The 19,819-nt window shown below is 36.2% G+C and overlaps 1 protein-coding gene across 1 annotated transcript in view; it reads right to left on the minus strand.

Annotated features, from left to right (window-relative positions):
- Positions 1-896: 896 nt before the first annotated feature.
- The window catches only part of LOC149811364 (coiled-coil domain-containing protein SCD2-like), a 56,767-nt gene continuing 37,844 nt past the window's right edge, over positions 897-19,819 (minus strand). Inside the window, exons 13-18 of the mRNA XM_089993573.1 lie at positions 11,835-11,913; positions 10,190-10,231; positions 9,752-9,792; positions 7,584-7,710; positions 1,461-1,797; positions 897-1,330 (exon numbers count right to left, since the gene is read on the minus strand). Coding sequence (XP_089849699.1) covers positions 1,673-1,797; positions 7,584-7,710; positions 9,752-9,792; positions 10,190-10,231; positions 11,835-11,913 — 414 coding nt within the window. The 3' untranslated portion in view covers positions 897-1,330; positions 1,461-1,672. The remainder of the gene's footprint in view (positions 1,331-1,460; positions 1,798-7,583; positions 7,711-9,751; positions 9,793-10,189; positions 10,232-11,834; positions 11,914-19,819) is intronic.

Raw genomic sequence — 19,819 nt, forward strand, 5'->3', positions numbered from 1 at the left:
GTCCAGTCTTAGGGGTGACGATGAGATATATACTTAAAAAAAACAGTTTTAGGTTACTAATGGTAACCCAGGTTAAGATTTTGTTTGGAAACCTAAAGCTAAGCCTCCTTTTAGATACCAATAAAAGGTTTTTATGAGAGAAAATGACAAAGTTAGAACCAGCCTATAGGAAAATCATCCATTAACCTGTTGGTGAGCTTAGAAATAAGACCTAAAATGCTTTCAGCTGCTTCTCTATAACTGTAGAACTTGTTTTCCCAAAACTCCTTCAGCTCATACTGCTTGAATTGCTGGGATCTAGGCCCATCGACAAAGTGAGGTTCCTTTTTCAAACCTGAAGGGGTTTTGTTGGCAGGCTCAAACCAAAGTTAAGTTTCAGCGGATATAACCGAATCCACAGAGAGAGAGAGGTAAATGGATCGGATAGATATAATTGGATGTAAAATAATGTGATTCAATAATATTCGGAGTCAGATTCATAGACCTATACAGAACCAGGATCCAATCAGAGTATATACCCTAATACATCCAGCGTATACATATAATCGGACCAAATCTTGTTGTGTTTAACATCAGACCGAATCAGATTGGAACTCGAATGTGAGTATGCTAAACTTAATCAAAGTTCAATTAGCATTCAAATACAATTTTGCTTACTGAATCCAACTAAACATAACTGGATTTGGTCAAATATCCAACCCAATTCCGAACCATTTACATCATTAATAACATACACCAACACTCATTTAAGTGTTAATTCAACAGACGGTATTCTTGGCAAAATTGCAAAAAAAATACCACAAACTCCTGTGTTTCCTGTGATGGGCTTGCTGGTGCCCATGCTATGCTACAGCTTGAACCAAGGAACAGACGACGGGGGTATATATTTACAGATATTTTTGACCTGAAGTAGCAGGTGGAAGCATAGTTTGAAAAGAAACCGAACCGGCAAAGACCTGGCAATTTTCGCCAGGGCAGGCCATATCAATATTACACCATAGTCGTGGTTCAGTCTTGGGCCACATAGTTTACCCTTTACAAATGCCATAACAGCTAATCAGAGTCACAGGCCATCTAAAAGTAACACAATATGTTCATCAATCTGGACTGTTGATTTTGGATCATAATTGGACTCAACCCAGTTCACACACAACAAATGGGGCTAAATATTGCATAGCAAGCATTTCCATCTATTCTACTACTAATAAAATTATTGCAGAGTTTCATATTTAACAGGATCAGATATAACAATTGAATAAAGTACCATATTGCCGACTGCCAGATCAATCTTTATGGTTGCTAGATCTGGTCCCATCAAATGATTGTAAACCTGTCAAAGAACCATGATGCATTATCAGTTTTTACAACAAAACTGCTACCAAACCTAAATGGCAGCACGAAGCAAGAAATTTTGCAGGAATATATATAGAAAATTTATATACGGGCAATGAATTACAAACCTCAAGAAGCCTCCGAAACTAATAAATATTACTGCCCGTACACATCCACTCTCTAAAATTCTGGAGCTTAAAGCATACAAGAATCGCCAGATAGTGATTTGAATTAACAGGTGAATAAGTAGGAATCCCGAAAAGGTCATGCAATGGGAAAAAAAAAAAACATATTCTGGAGATGGAGGTGGTTCTTCATATTGGATGAAAGAGGCTTCTGATCATGCAGCTACTTCTGAGTCAACACCAGCTTTGGCAGCAGAGGTTTGATCGGTTTCCTTGCGAGATGCCTCCCACAGCAGTGATTCAATCCCAAGCTTCCGCAACTCCATTAGACCACGCTCAACTGAAACATAAATATCATGCACGTGAAGAGATCATTGTTTTCCCTTTTTACAGTTGCTTTCCGAGCACCTCACGTTTAAGACATGCTTTGTTAAGACAATGTGTGCATACATGAGAGAGAGAGAGAGAGTCAATGGCAGGATGAGTGGGCACTGTCCTTGCTGGATGACTTGATCACTCGATGAGGAAGATGAAAGCAAAATCAGAAAAACTGAAGGTTTCTCATCTATGTCACATAGGTGCAGGTGCAGATGCGGGTACGAATGTGGATGCGACGATGAGGCACTTTAAAAAAACTTGGGTGCGGGGTGCGGGGAGTATATATATATATATATAACTTTTAACAGTTTTAAGTTAACACTGTGTATTTGCATGCATTTATGTATTCATATATATAATATATGTTGAATATGCAGGAACCGAGGCAGAGAGAGAGGTCGGCAGAGAGAGAGAGAGAGAGAAACTGATTTTCATACCTTAGGGCTACTCTCCTCTAGTTTAAATAGAGGAGGTTAGTCTCAAGAGGAAATTACATATGAGTCCCTTATTATGAATGAAATATCAAAAAGACACTTTTAAGAATAAAAAAGAATTCAGTTGACTAATCTTAACACTCCCCCTCAAGCTGGAGCATAGATATCGATCATGCTCAGCTTGTCACAACAATGGAAGAAACTAAGCCTCGCAAGGGCCTTGGTAACGACATCAACAACTTGATCTTCGGAAGATACATGATTTGTGCAAATATAACCAGCCTGAACCAAGTCACGTACATAGTGACAGTCAACTTCAATATGTTTAGTCCTTTCATGAAAAACTGGGTTGTTGGCAATATATGTAGCAGCCCTATTGTCACACACCATCAACATAGGTAGGGATACTTTCACCTGAAGTTCGGTCAAAACTGATTTTACCCACATGATCTCAGCTGCGGTCTGAGCCATAGCTCGGTATTCTGATTTAGCACTCGACCTGGCTACAACAGTTTGTTTCTTACTCCTCCAGATAACGAGATTTCCTCCCACAAAAACACAAAATCCAGTTGTTGACTTTCTATCTTCAATAGACCCCGCATAATCTGCGTCAGTGTAAGCAACAACTTTCAAGAAAGGATTTTGTTTAAACAACAGTCATTTACCAGGAGATGACTTTAAGTACCTGAGAACCATCATAGTTGCATCTCAGTGAACTTTGGTAGGTTTATTCATGAATTGACTAATTTTACTCACGGCTAATGAAATGTCAGGTCTAGTAGCAGTCACATATAACAACTTACCCACCAAGGATCTAAAACTGGTACTATCCACATATTCAGACTTCTCATCGAACATATGAGTTTTGGGATCCATCGGAATTTTAGCTGGCTTCGCTCCTAGCATTCCAGTCTCTTTTAATAAGTCCAACACATACTTTCTTTGTGACAAAACTATGCCCTCTTTGTTTCTTGGAGCCTCAATACCCAAAAACTATCGGAGGTTACCAAGATCTTTAGTAACAAAATGTTTCTGAAGATGATCCTTTGTTGCATAAACATCTTGGGCACCGCTTCCTGTTAATATGGTGTCATCGACATATACCACCATTACCACAATTCCAAAACTAGTTTTCTTGATAAACAAGGAGTGGTCTGAGGCTGACCTGAAAAATCCAAAATCCGACATTACCTCAAATAATTTTTCAAACCATGCCCAAGGGCTCTGCTTCAGGCCATAAATAGCCTTCTTCAACTTGCACACCTTCTGACACTCCCCCTGAACCTCAAAGCCTGGGGGTTGTTGCATATAGACTGTTTCATGTAAATCCCCATACAAAAAGGCATTCTTGACATCCAACTGAGACAAGGGTCATTCATAGTGCACTGCAACAAAGAGAACGAGACGAATAGTGCCAAGACGAGCGACTGGGAAAAAAGTTTCAAAAAAGTCAATACTTTAAGTCTGAGTATAGCCTTTTGCAACCAACCGGGCTTTGTACGGTTCAAAAAAGTCAATACTTTAAGTCTGAGTATAGCCTTTTGCAACCAACCGGGCTTTGTACGGTTCAATTGACCCATCCGAGTTATATTTAATGATATATACCCATTTGCAGCCAACAATATTTGCATCAGTAGGAGGATCAACCAAGTCCCAAGTGCCCCTAGAGCATAGGGCATCCATCTCATCCCGCATAGCCTGCATCCATTTGGGGTCGAATAGAGCCTGACTGTGATGAAGCGGAACAAAGAAGGCAGACAGAGCCGAGATAAAATTCTTCATAGATGCCCCAAGATTAACTTCAGAAACAAACTGAGAAATGGGATGAAGGGTGCACTGTCTTTTCCCTTTGTGCAGAGCAATAGGAAGATCATCATCAAGAACAGAAACTTCAGTATGCTCAGAGATACTTACCTCAGGAGAAGGAGATAATGGGGGCATGGAGGTAGGTGGTAACCTGTGAGTATATACTATAGGAGGGTTTCTGTAACGAGACTCACCAGAGGATGGAGCCAAAGGTTGTGGAGTGAACGACTCTAAAGGAAAAGGAGGAATTGGCAGAAGAAAGACATCACCCTGACTCTCCTGTAACCTTGGAGTAGTAGTCGAGAAATATGAAATAGACTCAAAGAAGGTAACATCCGCACTGACATACTCTTTATGGGATATAAGGTCATAGCAACGATATCCTTTTTTTATTCTTAGGATACCCAAGGAAAACACATTTAATAGACTGCGAAGCAAGTTTATCTCGTTCAGAACCCAGCTTATGCACAAAGCACACACATCCAAAAACTTTAGAGAGGATAGGAAAGAGAGGAACCTCTGGATGGAGAATTTGGATTGGGATCTGGTCTTCTACAGAACTTGAAAGCATGTGGTTTATAAGAAAATCAGCAGTCACAACTGCATCTCCCCAGTATGACGCAGGCATATTGGATTAAATCATTAGGCACCGAGCGACATTGAGAATTTTTTTATGTTTCCTCTCAACCACACCATTTTGTTGGGATGTATGAGGACATGTAAATTGAGGTTGAATCCCTTTAGCGGAATAGAATTGAAGCAAGTCTTTGGATTTGAACTCAAGAGCATTATCAGTGCAAACAATTCTAACACACACGTCAAATTGAGTTTTTATTTCAGCAATCAAAAATTTAAGAATGACAGGGCCTTGAGACCGATCTTTTAACAGGAACACCCATGATAACCTTGAGAAGTCATCAACAATGACCAAATAATAACGACATTGAGTCCTACTCGGAATCCTACTCGGACTTCATACATTGACATGAAGAAGATCAAACAATCTTTGACTCGATAGACTTTGACTAGAGGGAAAAGAGCTTCGGCAATGTTTTCTCAATTGACATGTTTCACATTGAAAAGAAACTGGAGGTATATGAGGAATGACTCGACGAAGTTTTGGCACTGGAAGATGATCCAGACGATGATGCCACAATAAAGGATTTGAGGAAGAAGTAACAGCAGAATAGACAGAACCCACTGGTTGATGTACATAATACACACCACCTTCCTCATAGCCTCCACCGATCCTCTTCCCCACCAGCAAGTCCTAAAAAGTGCAACCCATAGGATAAAAAATTACCCTACAATTCAGCTCTTTTGTCATTCGACTGACAGATAATAGATTTTGTGGAAAAGAAGGAGCATGAAGAACATTTGACAATTGACGGGTAGGGGAAATAGACATGTTTCCCTGCCCTACAATTAGGGAAGAGCTGTCATCAGCAAGGACTACCCTTTTTTGATCTGAGACAGGTTTTAAATTTAAAAAGTTACACGAATTTTCACACAAGTGTCTGGATGCTCCTGAATCAATGATCCACCTACCACCTTGGCCAGAAAGGCCATCACCTGCTGAGCTTGCAACCTCCGCAACAGGAGGCTTCGAAGTGGATGAACATAAGGCAAGGAGCTCGTCATATTCAGCCCTGCTAAGAGTTACACAGTCATTGGAATAATTTTCACCTGATTTAGCCCCTTGAGCCATAAGATAAAATGATGGGCTTGATTCGAAAACTCTAGTACAACCACACGCGCACACAATTTGCTGAAAATCCAGATCTGATTCACAATCACCTATAAAACCGACTATATCTAGTTTTAATTTCACAGATAAACTCTGAGATTCACGTCCACCGACTGTAACATAACGACTATTCAGATCCAATCTATCACATCCACCTTAACAAGGAACTGCTATAGGCTGCATATCACAACTACGACAAGCAGCATACCACGACACCACCAGAGACGGCACTAAAGATCTGCTTCACACTTCGCAGATCAACGACAGTTAATGGCCTTTACCAAAACACCTTGAAGTCTTTGCACAGCTTCCTTCCAGACTTGACGTCAAACCTAATTCCATATCAACGTCTTCACACGACTTCAACCTTCACGCGATCTCCTTGTTGGGTCTTCAAACAATTTCCATATCTGGCAGCAGACGACTTCAACTACAACAGAAAGAATATCAGATCTGAATACCATCTGATTTTGAGAAATCTGACCCCGACAGAAAATATCAGATCTGAATCTTTAAACAAAAAACGACGATAGAGGCTTCACAGCACCCTAAACATACGATCAGATCCAAAGGAGTATGCAGGTCCACGACTTATATAAGAATCCCTATAAATTTTTTCGTTCTCGACAACCAGAACATTAAAAGAAATGGCGATATAAGCCGATCTGTGATCAGATCTGAATCAGCCAGGGCCTAAAATAAAGACCATAGGCAAATCCAAAAACACATGATGATATAAGCTTCACAACAATAATCTGATCGCAGGCATTCAGCAGTGATTTATCACTAATTTTAAACCTGATCACCGACTGCAATGATTCAACAGTATCAAAAAAAATTTTATTCTACCCCAAAATAATATCAATTTGATCTAACCGATCCAGATGATGTCTTTAGATCTGAAATATTTTCTTCTTATGCTTCACAATAATCAAACATGATCTACGATCTGCATCAGTTGCTCCACGATCAGCAACACAGCGACTTCAGGATCCACGAGCAGTTCACGATCCACACATCCGATTCTTCTTCACATCTACAACCACCACCACCAGCATCTTCAAGCCACAAGCACACGATTTTAGAAGCTTCTCCATGATCAGCGACTGCAACATCTTCAGAATCCACGAGCAGTTCACGATTCAATATATCTGATCCTCCTTCACAATCTGTGATCAGCAACAGGATCACCATGATCGTCAGCAACAGCGTCATCCCAGAAGGGAGACCTGCTCTGATACCATGTTGAATACGCAGGAACCGAGGCAGAGAGAGAGAGAGAGAGACTGATTTTCATATCTTAGGGCTACTCTCCTCTAGTTTAAATAGAGGAGGTTAGTCTCAAGAGGAAATTACATATGGGTCCCTTATTATTAATGAAATATCAAAAAGACACTTTTAAGAATAAAAAAGAATTCAGTTGACTAATCTTAACACTATAGATAAAAAAGGACTTGATTAGTGTTAACTGAATCTACTTTTGGATAGAAATGGACCTCTCTGGTTGACTTCACCTAACACAAAGGAAGTTGTGTCCAAGTGTCACACCCGCCTGGGTGCCGGTGTGGTGCCCTGTTAGAAGAGTCTGTGTGACATAGTTCCTCATGTAACAATGTACAGAAAATTGGGTGTTCATGAAATAGTGAACTAAAGTCTATTGAATGCGTAGACTAATAAAGAATATTCACGTCCAAAAATTAAGCATGATTCTCTGACACTGCAATCTGCATATACAACAAGCCTCATGTAGGTGAAAATTACCATCCACGGCATCATGTGAAGTTAGGGATTGACCACTTCGACTAATCCAGAACTGCAACCGATCATCAGCAATATCTTCCTCCACGCCATGGGTTTTTGCCCTCCTCCAAAAGTATATTAGCCAGGCCTGGAAGAAACCATCACAACCACTGATTTACACAATAAGAGTAGTTTTTTATCATTTCCAAGTCTCAAAATGAAATGAGGTGGTCATAATACAGAACAGGACCAAATTTATATTTTATTGACTTATGGAACGTAGCATGAACATAATTGTTTTCACAAACGGAATACCAGAAGACATGATATTAGAATCACAACCAAGATGACATACTCAAAAAGTTCAACTAGATGCTTGTCTGTGTATGCTGAAAATTTCAAGATATTCTCCCTAAGATTTCTGAAACAACCAAAGAATGCTCTAATATTCACAAAACATCAACCAATTCATGATACTAATGCAGATCATCATGATTTCCTCCCAAAACTTGGTAGAAAAACATGTTTCTTAATTTTCTCCATTTTTTCGATTCTTCCTTTATGAAAATGATTGCCTCATCAAATCAGGTTTAAAAAAAGTTGCCATGAAACCTGTGCTGCCACCGATAAATATGCAGACTTGTAGCTAATTTTTCCAAAATATATTTTGACATTTTTAATCGATTTTTTTACTGCTGTCTGACATTGCATTCATGGCAGAACCATAATATTTATTTGACTTATTATTCAAAGCCAGCATATCATTACTCATTTATTAGACCATGATTTCTCCAAGGAAAGCAAACTTCCTAAACATTTGTTGAAATATTCATTTCTCAAAATATTTTAAAAAATATTATTTGTGATATAAATGTGAATTATATATATGTTTACATGCACATTTATATTCAGGTAAGTATGCATGGATGCATCATGTATGTGCACATTGGCCCTACAGCTACGTTCAGAAGTAAGATGTTGGGACATGGACATATGCTGTAGCTTGTCCAACCTAGCAAAATAGCTGCTTCAGCTTGTACAGTGACTGAACCATTTTTTATCACTTACATGATAATTACGCATGCCATTTGTTTTTTACAGAACTTAAAAAGTGCTTCATCATGATAAAAATTTAATTGCGGTGAAAGAATGACGCAAACCAAGTGGTCGCTAATTCAAAATACAAAGCTGCTAGTTAAGGCTTCGTGTCTCTGGGGTATGTTGGGGAGAGTGGATCCTATCAAACGCTGGGAATGCTGGGTGAGATTGCTAATCTCACCTAGCGTTTGACAGGATCCGCTCTCATATGTTGGCCCTGAGAGGCGGTGATTTCCCCTCAGATGTCCTTTTATATCCAGCTCACGATCTTGGACGAAGGTATATGATAGCACCAAATTGCATTTTTCAGATTCGGCAGTTCAATCTATATTGGAAGTCAAGAAGTTGAAGTAAAGTCTTCTCATAGAATGAACAATATATATATATATATATATATATATATATATATAATGGGTGAATTCATATTTTTTCCAACGTGCTGATAAACAGATCATATGTAAGATCAGACTGCTGGTCTATTAAAGGTTATCAATAGTACGATTGTTATTCAATGTCACATTTTTAACATGTCTCCAGAAGTGGAAAGATCGATTTGTTAACAGGAAAGTCTGAATTGAATATACAATTTCCAGCTCCATGAGAGAGGAACGGAGGCAGTGTGAAAATACGCTTGAGTGGGGTTGGAGATTAAAAAAAATCTCTACATATATTTTTAAATATTTTACAGAAAGTATACTGTGGATTATATATTTAGCCCTTCATAAATGCAAACCAACACCATAGCCCAAGAATGATGCAGACATGAAAACAAGAAGATTCGTGATTAGTTAATCTCATAGAAATCATGATAAAAGTAATAGTTGTTAGCTCATGTACATACAGTTACACGCTACCCAGATCCAAGAAACTTGTCCATGATTATCAGACATGTAGCAAAGATGGAGAGCTGTCTCAAAATAATGATATTCAAGCTTGACAATAATGCTCAATGAACTAAAAAAAATAGTTCACATGTAGAATAGATAATGATCTAAAAGATAGAAAAAAAAAAGATAGCAAAAGCAATTGCCATCTAAATAGATCACCACCTTAAGACAACTGATTTAAGAAAATAAAAGAGGAAAAAAAACCTGTTTGAAACACACTTCTTCAGACTCCTCTGGACTTAGTTCTGCAAGAACATTACAGCACCATTCCAACATTAGATTGATATTCTACCATCATCATACACAAAATTTCAGACTCTAAGGCTATAAAGGACCACAGAAGCCCAAGCAAATCAACCCCTCTTAACAGTTGCAGAAGTCCATCCTTTGAAAAGCTAAAAGTGATTGCATCTCCTTTAGTGCCATAGTATTATTGGAAATAGTCTATGTTTAAAGGGTGATTATGATAGTTGAATGGTGACAGTTGTGGCTCATTAACAAGAGGATAGATCTTGCTTTAAAATCCCAATTACCCTATTGCTCCAACCTGTTCATATATGTATACACATAGAAGCATGAAAAAAGAAGCCAAAAAGGGCGGACAAGACATTTTAAGCACAACATTTCGAGGAAGTAGATTACCCATTGCCTCCAGATACTTTGGATCACCAGGGGACTTGGTGTCTGTACATAATCAATAGAAAAATGAAAGTTAAAAGCAGGAAAGTGACTTCTTTTTTATGGTGATAACTACAGAGATTAACAAAAATATCTACAAGTGTAACTAAGATAAGATGTCTACACTAAATGACTATGGTTAGGATATTGATAGTGAAAACTAAGCAAGCAGACAAACATGAACTACAGAAAGGACACTTGTTAACGTGGAGGCAGAAAGCCATGGCAGTGCTTTTGGCAGATTTTTGCACAATCACATAAATAAGGGGGAAACCTCATGGTTCAGATTTCTAGGAAAGAGGATTCATTTCTTCATCCAGAGAAGTGAGAAAAGAATCCATGGTAAAGCAGAATCCTGGTTCCAAATTCCAGAGCAGAAGAATGCCAAAACTATCTACTCAAACATGAAGGCAGTATGTTGTTTCAACTTCAGGGAGCATGCCAATAGTGATTAAAGTATACATATGATTACAAAATCTTGTTTACAACTATTGATGATAATTTCGTGATAACTGTCTCAAGGAAGAAATGCACGTAAATCTTTTAACATGAAAGCATACAATTTTCAAAACAGATTTTTCCTACACATTTTGAGAATGCAATGACAAACTATAAATGAAAAAACTGGAACAGCAATAGGGGTTTTTCCGACAGGAGTTTGATGTTAATCAACAGCAAAAAAGGTGACGACAAATACCAACTCTCAAGCAACTGCAAATAGCTATCAGAAAATTCAACACCCAATCAGCAAAAAAAGGGGGTCACCACCCTGCCTGAAATTTTTAGAAGTTTCAAAATGAAAAAAAACAAATAAAAAACCCAGAATACGTGAAGAGATGATGAGTAAAGAGACTAAAAAAAACAGGACATACAATTTGAATGGAAAGAATGACACTGTTTATTCATCAAAAAAGGCAAAAGAAAATAGTGAATAATGTGGAAATGTGTATGCAAGTTTTCCAAACTTCTACAATAAATAGACATCTGAGGGAGCGTTAAGACAGCTTCATATTATAATATTTTGCATCCTGGTGAGGTGACAATGCAGTATTACCCCCAATTCTTTTCTCATTTGGTCATGTTTGTCTGCCGTTTTGAACATATCGTAGCATGACAAAAAGGCAAGCGTTTTGCTATGTGAATATTTAAGTAGAGAGGAAATGTTTTTGAATGTAAGGTACAAAGAGAGAAATACTTAAAAGTAGGAAACTACCAGTCTCTATTCTTTTCCACATCGTCCCTGAGAAAACAGAAAAGAAAGTTGGACTCTCTCTCTTTAAAATAGGATAACATCCCCCACCTCACACCCACACACACACACCTCTCACCGAACACATTATGACATTATCACATTGTAATAAATAAATAGCAATGCCTTCATGCCAAGAACAAGAAAATTACACTTAAAATATTCATATGTTCTAACGATGTGATATCTAAATGTACCATAAAGGAAGATTCTTGATGAGAATTTCAAACATAGCAGCTGGTAAAGTTTTTTGCTTTTTTAAAGATGACAACTGAAAGCCCATTCAGATCAATAATAATAAAGGTCATCATATAATCAAAAAACCAGAATGTTTGACAAGCTCTGATCAAAAAAACAAACCTGAAGGCGAATGACCACCCATTCTAACGAAGTTTGGCCTCCTATGTTGAGCAAGTGCAAGCACAACAGCATCCTCTACCTTGAACCAAAGAAATCAACAAGAATGCATAATCAGAAAGTGATCCATGACTAAAAGAGAGCTCATGAAAAGTCTGATAACTCGTATTTAGAAGGCATTGAAGCAATATGAGCTCAAAAGTTCTAGCACATGTAGTAGGCAGATTTTTTTCATTAACCTTACAATAAAAAGTACAAATTTAGGAATGAACCCATATTTCACATGTTAGACGATGCTAGCAAGAATATAAAGCCGAAACCAAGGTGGACAGGAAAATAAATAGAAACAAGAAACATGTTGGGAAACGGAAACAGGAAACAAGACTTTCTAAAATTCATGTGAAACAGGAAATGTGATATATATATATATAGACAGAGTGTGTGTACGTGTGGAGAAAAAATGCAAATGTCGACCAGATAGACTAAGACTATTATAAGTTCACACAAACTTTATTTTCTTACTAATATTATGATAAACAATAAGGATTAATAATTTTTTATTAAAATATATGATTACATTGATTACAACTAAAATAAGTAATTAAAATTTTGAATAACACATATCTCAACTTTTCATTGAAAAAAAAAATCTTATTTAAGAAAAACTTGCAAAAAATGTATGGAAACATGTTTACTTAATAAGGGAAACGAGTTTCCCATATAAAGTAAGTAGGTTTCCCATATGATGTGAAACGGGTTTCCATGCTTTTTTAAAAGTTTCCCACAAGCTTTGGAAACACATGGTTTCTGGTTTTGGAAACGGTTTTCCAGGAAACGAGTTTTCCACAAGTGGAGTTTCTCGTAAGCCTGGCCAGAACTTTGTATCTGGAATACCTGGAACAAGCCACAGATTGATGAAAAGAAACAAAATTGTTCATCTGAATAAAATACAAGTGTGACAAAACAGCAGTTTATTTAAACATGAAACTTGTTTCAACTTCAAAGTTCATTCAACACCTAAGCATCAAAACAATATTCAATCAATACTTCCCCACCCACAGCATTTCCAAAGCACAAAATCATCATATTCTTACTCCCAGTACAAATTGCAAGACATTTCCAAAAAGCATAAGCTGCAACAGAGTTGATTTAGGATTTCAATTATATGGACGGCAGCAGAAAGACGTTTTATAAAACTGTAGTGCCTAAACAGAGGCAGCAGGCAGGATGAATATGCTTGATACTTAATAAACTTTTTTGCTTGAACAGTGTTAAGTTGTATGTAATAAAATACGCGGATATACAAAACAAGGGCCTCTAAGGGCTTACAACTTCAAACACAAAGTGCACATTCACGTACATAAGTTCAACTAAGGAACAATACAAGAATACAAAGGCACTACACTCATTCAAGACAACAAAGAATTTAAAAGAACACAAGAACATAAAAAATATATATTTTATTGAGCATGAATACTTAAGAAAAGCATTGAAGAACAAGAGGGGGGCTCACCCCTGTTTATACAAAAGAGGTAGTCTCAAATAGAATTGTTGGACTGTTCCAACAGATCTATTGAGTAGTCAACTCAATGTTGACTAATCCAAAAGGAACAAACAACTTTATTTGGTCAAAGACCAAATAGTTCCTAAAAAACAGAAAATGACAAAAAGAACAAAATAAAATAAAAGTACTAATGTGCCCCTAATAGGCACAGCATGATTGAAATGACCAAAATACTCCTAATGGATAATTACCTATATATATATATATATATATATATATATATATATATATATATATATAAAACTTAACACTCCCCCTTAAACTTACGTTGTGATATACCAAAAGTTTGAAAATACAAAAAAGAATCAATGGAAAGGATCGAAGTCTTCGAGTGTCTTCAATGAAAATCTTCATTTTTATGACATTTCAGAGAATTTTGCGAATACAATTCTTCAAATGTCTTCATTGGTGATCATCCCCAAACGCCTTCATTGGCTATCTCCATCTTCATGATGCATCTTTTTTCTCAATCCATCACATCTTTAAGAACCCGTAGAGAGAATAAAACAAAGGTCACAACTATACAAAAGAAGGTATTCTAACCAAATAATTATGAAGTTTCAAAACAAATATAGATATTTTGAACAAGAATAACACTCAGGTAGAATTTTTCAAAGTAACAATAATTTTTAGACAATTATTAAGAAAAATAAGAGGAACATACCCCAAAGAGAAATTTTTATGAAATCAATATTAAACAATTATAAACAAAAAATCAACATATTTTTCAAGAAAATATAAATATTGATCATAAGGGAATTTAATCACTAAAAAACATATAAATTATCAAGAAGAGATAAACAATCATGTATTAATAATATCCCAAATTTTTACAAAAACACTTCAAATAAAACAAATCATCAACTTATACTAAAAACATGCATATAAAGTATAACATTTCAAAAAAAAGAGTTAATTAAATTTATGCATACAACAATGTGAACAAGATAATTAATACGAAACATATATATGCAATGTTTTTAATGCACATAATAATAAATGAGAGCAATCTCATAAATCACAACCCATTAGAATTCACTCACACAACCAAAAATGGGTTTAAGTACAAGGAATCAAATAACACACACACACACACACACACATATATATATATATATATATATATATATATATATATATATATGTTATCAATGAAATGCGTGAAATTTTATCAATAAGAATTTTTCATACAAGAAAAAAACAAGTAATAAAAGTTTAAATATTTTATGGAGAGATTTTTAAAATCCCATAAATATCAAAAAATGATATTTTGCATATGTAAATAATAATTCGACCACCACAAGCAATCACCTCACTAGACCTCCAAACCTCAAAATTCAAGTGTATCAGCTACTAGAACAAGAACACAATCACAATGTCACTTATGAGCTTAACAAACAAACAAAAAGTGTAAATAACCAATGGGTGCATATAACTCACCACACTAACAAAATATCTCTTGTCTACATAAAATGACACTTAAATAAGAAACAAACCTCAATATTCAAGTGTATCAACTACTAGAACAAAAACATAATACAAACACACAAGAAGTGTGAATAACCAATGGGTGCACATAACTCACTACAAAATAACATCTCTTGTTTGCATAACATAACACTTAAATAAGAGACAAACCTCAATATTCAAGTGTATCAGCTAGTAGAACAAGAGCATAATACAAACACACAAAAAGTGTGAATATCCAAAAGATGCACATAACTCACCACAAAATAGCATCTCTTGTCTGTATAAAATGACACTTAAATAAGAGGCATAATAGGAGAGAACACATTTGGTAAGAGAGCTTGTAAAGAAAACAAACTAATGTCACTAAGAAGAACAAGAATAACAATTTTAACAATCTTTCGAAACATCAGGGTTTCAAAAATAGGTAGTCATCACAGATAAACATGATTATAAGCATCCAACATAATAATAATGGCCAAATAAACAAATGAGTAATACAACACACACATAAAAGCAGAGATCAAATAACGGTCAATTAGAGCCGAACTATAAGCCAACAATTTAAACTGACAAAAAATGAGGTGTACACAACTCACCTCAACAAACATCTCTGGTTCAACAAAGTCAACATGGATTTAGAGACCAATCAACTATCAATTAAACCCAAGGCAAGTGACAACACGTCACTTATAACCCTTCAGAATCTAGACCAATAAGATAACATGAGGTGCATACATAACTCATATAAAATGTTAACCCTGATCCAATAACAAGGCCAAAAAGAAATGAAATTTGTGATGGACAAAACAAATGTCATAAGAAGGTAATATATACTCATGGAAATTAATTTTCAAATAAGTGAGTTCATATATAGGAACCAATTTGAAAAAATAAATTTTCAAATCAAATACAATAAAGGTATAGATGAAACCTTAGAATGAATACAACAACAACTACGCCTTCATCCCAAAACAATTGGGGTCAGCGATATGAACCAAAAAAGAAATTCATTTTGGGTCTTCCACATGAATCCTTTTCCTCCAATCATTTCTATCCAACGCCATGTCCTCGGTGAGGTTCAAAGCATTCATATCCTTTCCTATCATCTCCATCCAAGTCTTCCTAGGCCTACCCCGACCTCTTTTAACTAATATATTTTCCCATTTCTCCAACCTTCTAACTGGAGCATCATTAGGCCTTCGCCGAATATGTCCAAACCACCGTAAACGATTCTCTCGCATCTTATTTTCAATGGGTGCAACACCTACCTTCTTACGTATCTCTTCGTTCCGAATCTTATCTTTTATTGTATTTCCACACATCCATCTAAGCATCCGCATCTCAGCTACACTCATTTTTTGAATATGATGTCTCTTGGCAGCCCAACATTCCGTACCATATAGTAAAGCGGGTCTAATAGTCGTCCTATAAAACTTTCCCTTCAACCGCAATGGCATTCTACGATCGCACAGCACTCCAGTAGCACTTTTCCATTTCATCCACCCAACCTTTATCCTATGATTTACATCTCCATCAATTTCTCCATACTTTTGAATGATGGATCCCAAATATTTGAAATAATCATTCGCCGGTATATCTTGCTCACCAAGCTTCACTACACTCCCATCACTACTTCGTTGCTTACTAAACCGACATTCCATATATTCAGTCTTACTCTTACTCAACTTAAAACCTCTAGCTTCCAATGTCTGTCTCCATAATTCTAACTTAGCATTAACCCCAGCTCTAGACTCATCAATCAAAACAATATCATCAGCAAACAACATACACCACGGTACATTTTCTTGAATTGATCTCGTAAGCTCATCCATCACTATTGCAAATAGGAAAGGGCTTAAAGCAGATCCTTGATGTAACCCAACCGTTATCGGGAAATTGGTTGTCACCCCTCCACAAGTGCGGACATTGGTTACTACTCCTTCATACATATCTTTAATTATACTAATGTACTTGAGAGAAACACCTTTCTTCATCATTGTCCACCAGAGAACGTCCCTAGGTACTCTATCGTATGCCTTCTCTAAATCAATAAAAACCATATGCAAATCTTTGTTCCTCTCTCTATATCTTTCAATAAGTTGTCTAAGAAGATGTATAGCTTCCATAGTTGATCTTCCAGGCATAAAACCAAATTGATTCTCCGATATCATGACAACCTTCCTCAACCTAGACTCAATCACCCTCTCCCAAAGTTTCATAGTATGACTCATGAGTTTTATACCACGATAGTTTGTGCAATCTTGTATATCACCCTTATTCTTATATAAAGGCACCAAAGTACTCTTCCTCCACTCATTAGGCATCTTATTTGTTCGCCAAATCAAGTTAAAAAGATTTGTCAACCATTCTAAACCTTTCTCTCCCAAGCATTTCCAAGCCTCGATAGGTATACCATCTGGGCAAACCTTAGAATGAATATAGTGCAATAATATACAAAACAAGATGTCAATTGATGTAATAATATGCATGGTCAAGACAAGCAAGTCTACAAGACAACAAAGACATACAACATTAAATAAGGTCAAAACATATATAGAGATTCTCAAAGAACCTTATAGGAAACCAAAAGCACACACAGGTACATCTAATCATGGATATTCATAAAGAGATCAAAATTCATGTATATGCAATAATCTTAATAACTTAAAGCCACATTCTATACAAAAACTATCAAGAATCACATAAGAAATGTATAAGAACACATTTAAGCCTATATGCACATAATGCAAGTAATAGATTACTCTAATGCAAGATATATATGAAAAGTAACATATTATATGTGGCAAAATTATCCACAAGGGATGACCACAAGGGCCACAAAAGGACCAACAATAACATAACTATTTTTAATAATTTTAAAAATATTCATAAAAGTGAATAACTCCCATAAGAAGAATCCATGATCAATACCTTATGCATAAGGATCATATATCAATATAAAAAAAACATTTATTCAAATTTCAAAAATAACAAAGTATCCATGATTACTAAGATCCTAACTGTTAAAATGTAAAACTGTACATATATGTATATATAATAATATTATATTATTATATATATATAAATACATTTTTAATTTCTTTCTTTTCTGTATTTTTTTTCCTTTATTTTTATTTTTTTGTTTTTATGTCATCTAGTTCAGTTTGAACTAGAATGACTGTTGCTAGTCAAGTCCTGTCCAGACTTGACTAGCAATAGAGCTCTTGGACTGACACAGTCCAACAGCTCTTAATAGAGCTGTTGGACTGACACATTCCAACAGCTCTAAATAGAGCTGTTGGACTGTGCCCAACAGCTCTATTGAGTCCTCTTTCAGCTGTGTATATAAAGGGGTGCAGCCCCTCTTGTATTTTACCCCAATGCTTCTTAAGCAATTGGTTTTTCATATCAATAAAGAATACATTTTTATTTTTATTTTGTTTCCAGTTATACCCTTTTTAAGGGTTGTGCTTTACTGTCATTCTTGACACTTGCTCTTGTTAATCAAAGCACGTGTTTCGAAGATCCCCATTTCATTTCATGGTATCAGAGCCGCGGAAGTACTAAATCTTGAGAAAAAGCTGCATCGGTTTCCGTGCCCGTTTGCAAAAGTGTTCGCCACTTGAAGAGAAGTGTTTTATCACTTCATTGGAGAAGATTTCACATCTTGTTGTATTGTTTTTTTTTTCTTTCTTTCTCATTTTCCTTCTTGTTTCTCTTCTATCCCTATTCTTTCTCTCCTTGTAATCGATGGATGACAATGATAAAGTCACCATCATGCCTATGAAACTAAGCGATACGAACTATGTAACATGGGCTTCAATCATGAAGCACCATATATGGGGAAAAGGCTTATGGGGGATTGTGGATGGTTCCGATTCGGAACCTAAGCTATCTCTTACTAAAAAGGAGGGAGATAAAGAGGTCCCTCTATCGGAAGAAGAGAAAATCAAGGCTATTGCCTCATACGAGAAGAAATGGAAAGAATGGAGAATATCTCATGCGAAGATAATGTCATGGCTTATCAATAGCGTTGACATTAAAAAATGCTCAAGTCTTGCCAAATTTGATCATGCTGATAAGGCATGGGAATACCTTAAGAATATGTATTCCCTTAAAGATATTGCACACGTGTGCAACCTCCAAGAAAAAGTTCGAATGATGACACAAGGAGACAAAACTATTCGTGAATATTACAATGGGTTGTCCAAACTTTGGGAAGAACTTTCCCTTTTAGAACCAAAGTGGCATTGTGCCGAAGACATCGAGCTTCGTCAGAAACAACTCGATGCTGAACATTTTTACCAGTTTATCACTGGATTAAGGCCGGAATTTGAAACCACTAAATCGACCCTACTTCACCGGGGAAAAATTCCTTCTATTGTTGAAACTATTGAAGAGTTAACAATGGAAGAAAATCGTCTCCGGAAAGGTTCTTTAAAAATTGAAGATGATTCCGTTTTAGCCGTGTCTAGACCAGGGAATCATGTTCGATCATATAGGCCTCCTCACTTTAACCGACAAAATGGTGACTATGATAAGAAGAAAGTTATTTGTCATCATTGTCATGAACCGGGACACTACAGGCCACAATGTCCCAAACTTAAGGAGCTGAGAAAAAAAAAGAGCTGCAATTGCTGGATCGGAGCCTAAAGATCAGGATGCACCAGTTTCCCTGGCCCAACTAATGGAGATTCTTCAGCCTCTCATCAAAGGTGCCTCTTCCTCATCTGAAGCTTCAACCGGCGCAGCAGCCTCATCTTTTTCTGATTTAGGTAAAATTTCTTGGCTTCTTGACTCTGGTGCATCTTTTCATATGACCCCAAATAATCAAAGTCTATCCAAATGTGTTAAAAATAAAACAAGTGTGTCAAAGGTCTTTACTGCTGATGGGACTTCTCTTGAAATAGAAGGAATAGGAAATTTTGAAAAAATTTATAAAACAAAAAATTTT

The sequence above is a fragment of the Nuphar pumila genome, chromosome 17 (assembly GCF_984573655.1).
Source record: "Nuphar pumila chromosome 17, dmNupPumi1.hap1.1, whole genome shotgun sequence".
Taxonomy (NCBI): Eukaryota; Viridiplantae; Streptophyta; class Magnoliopsida; order Nymphaeales; family Nymphaeaceae; genus Nuphar; species Nuphar pumila.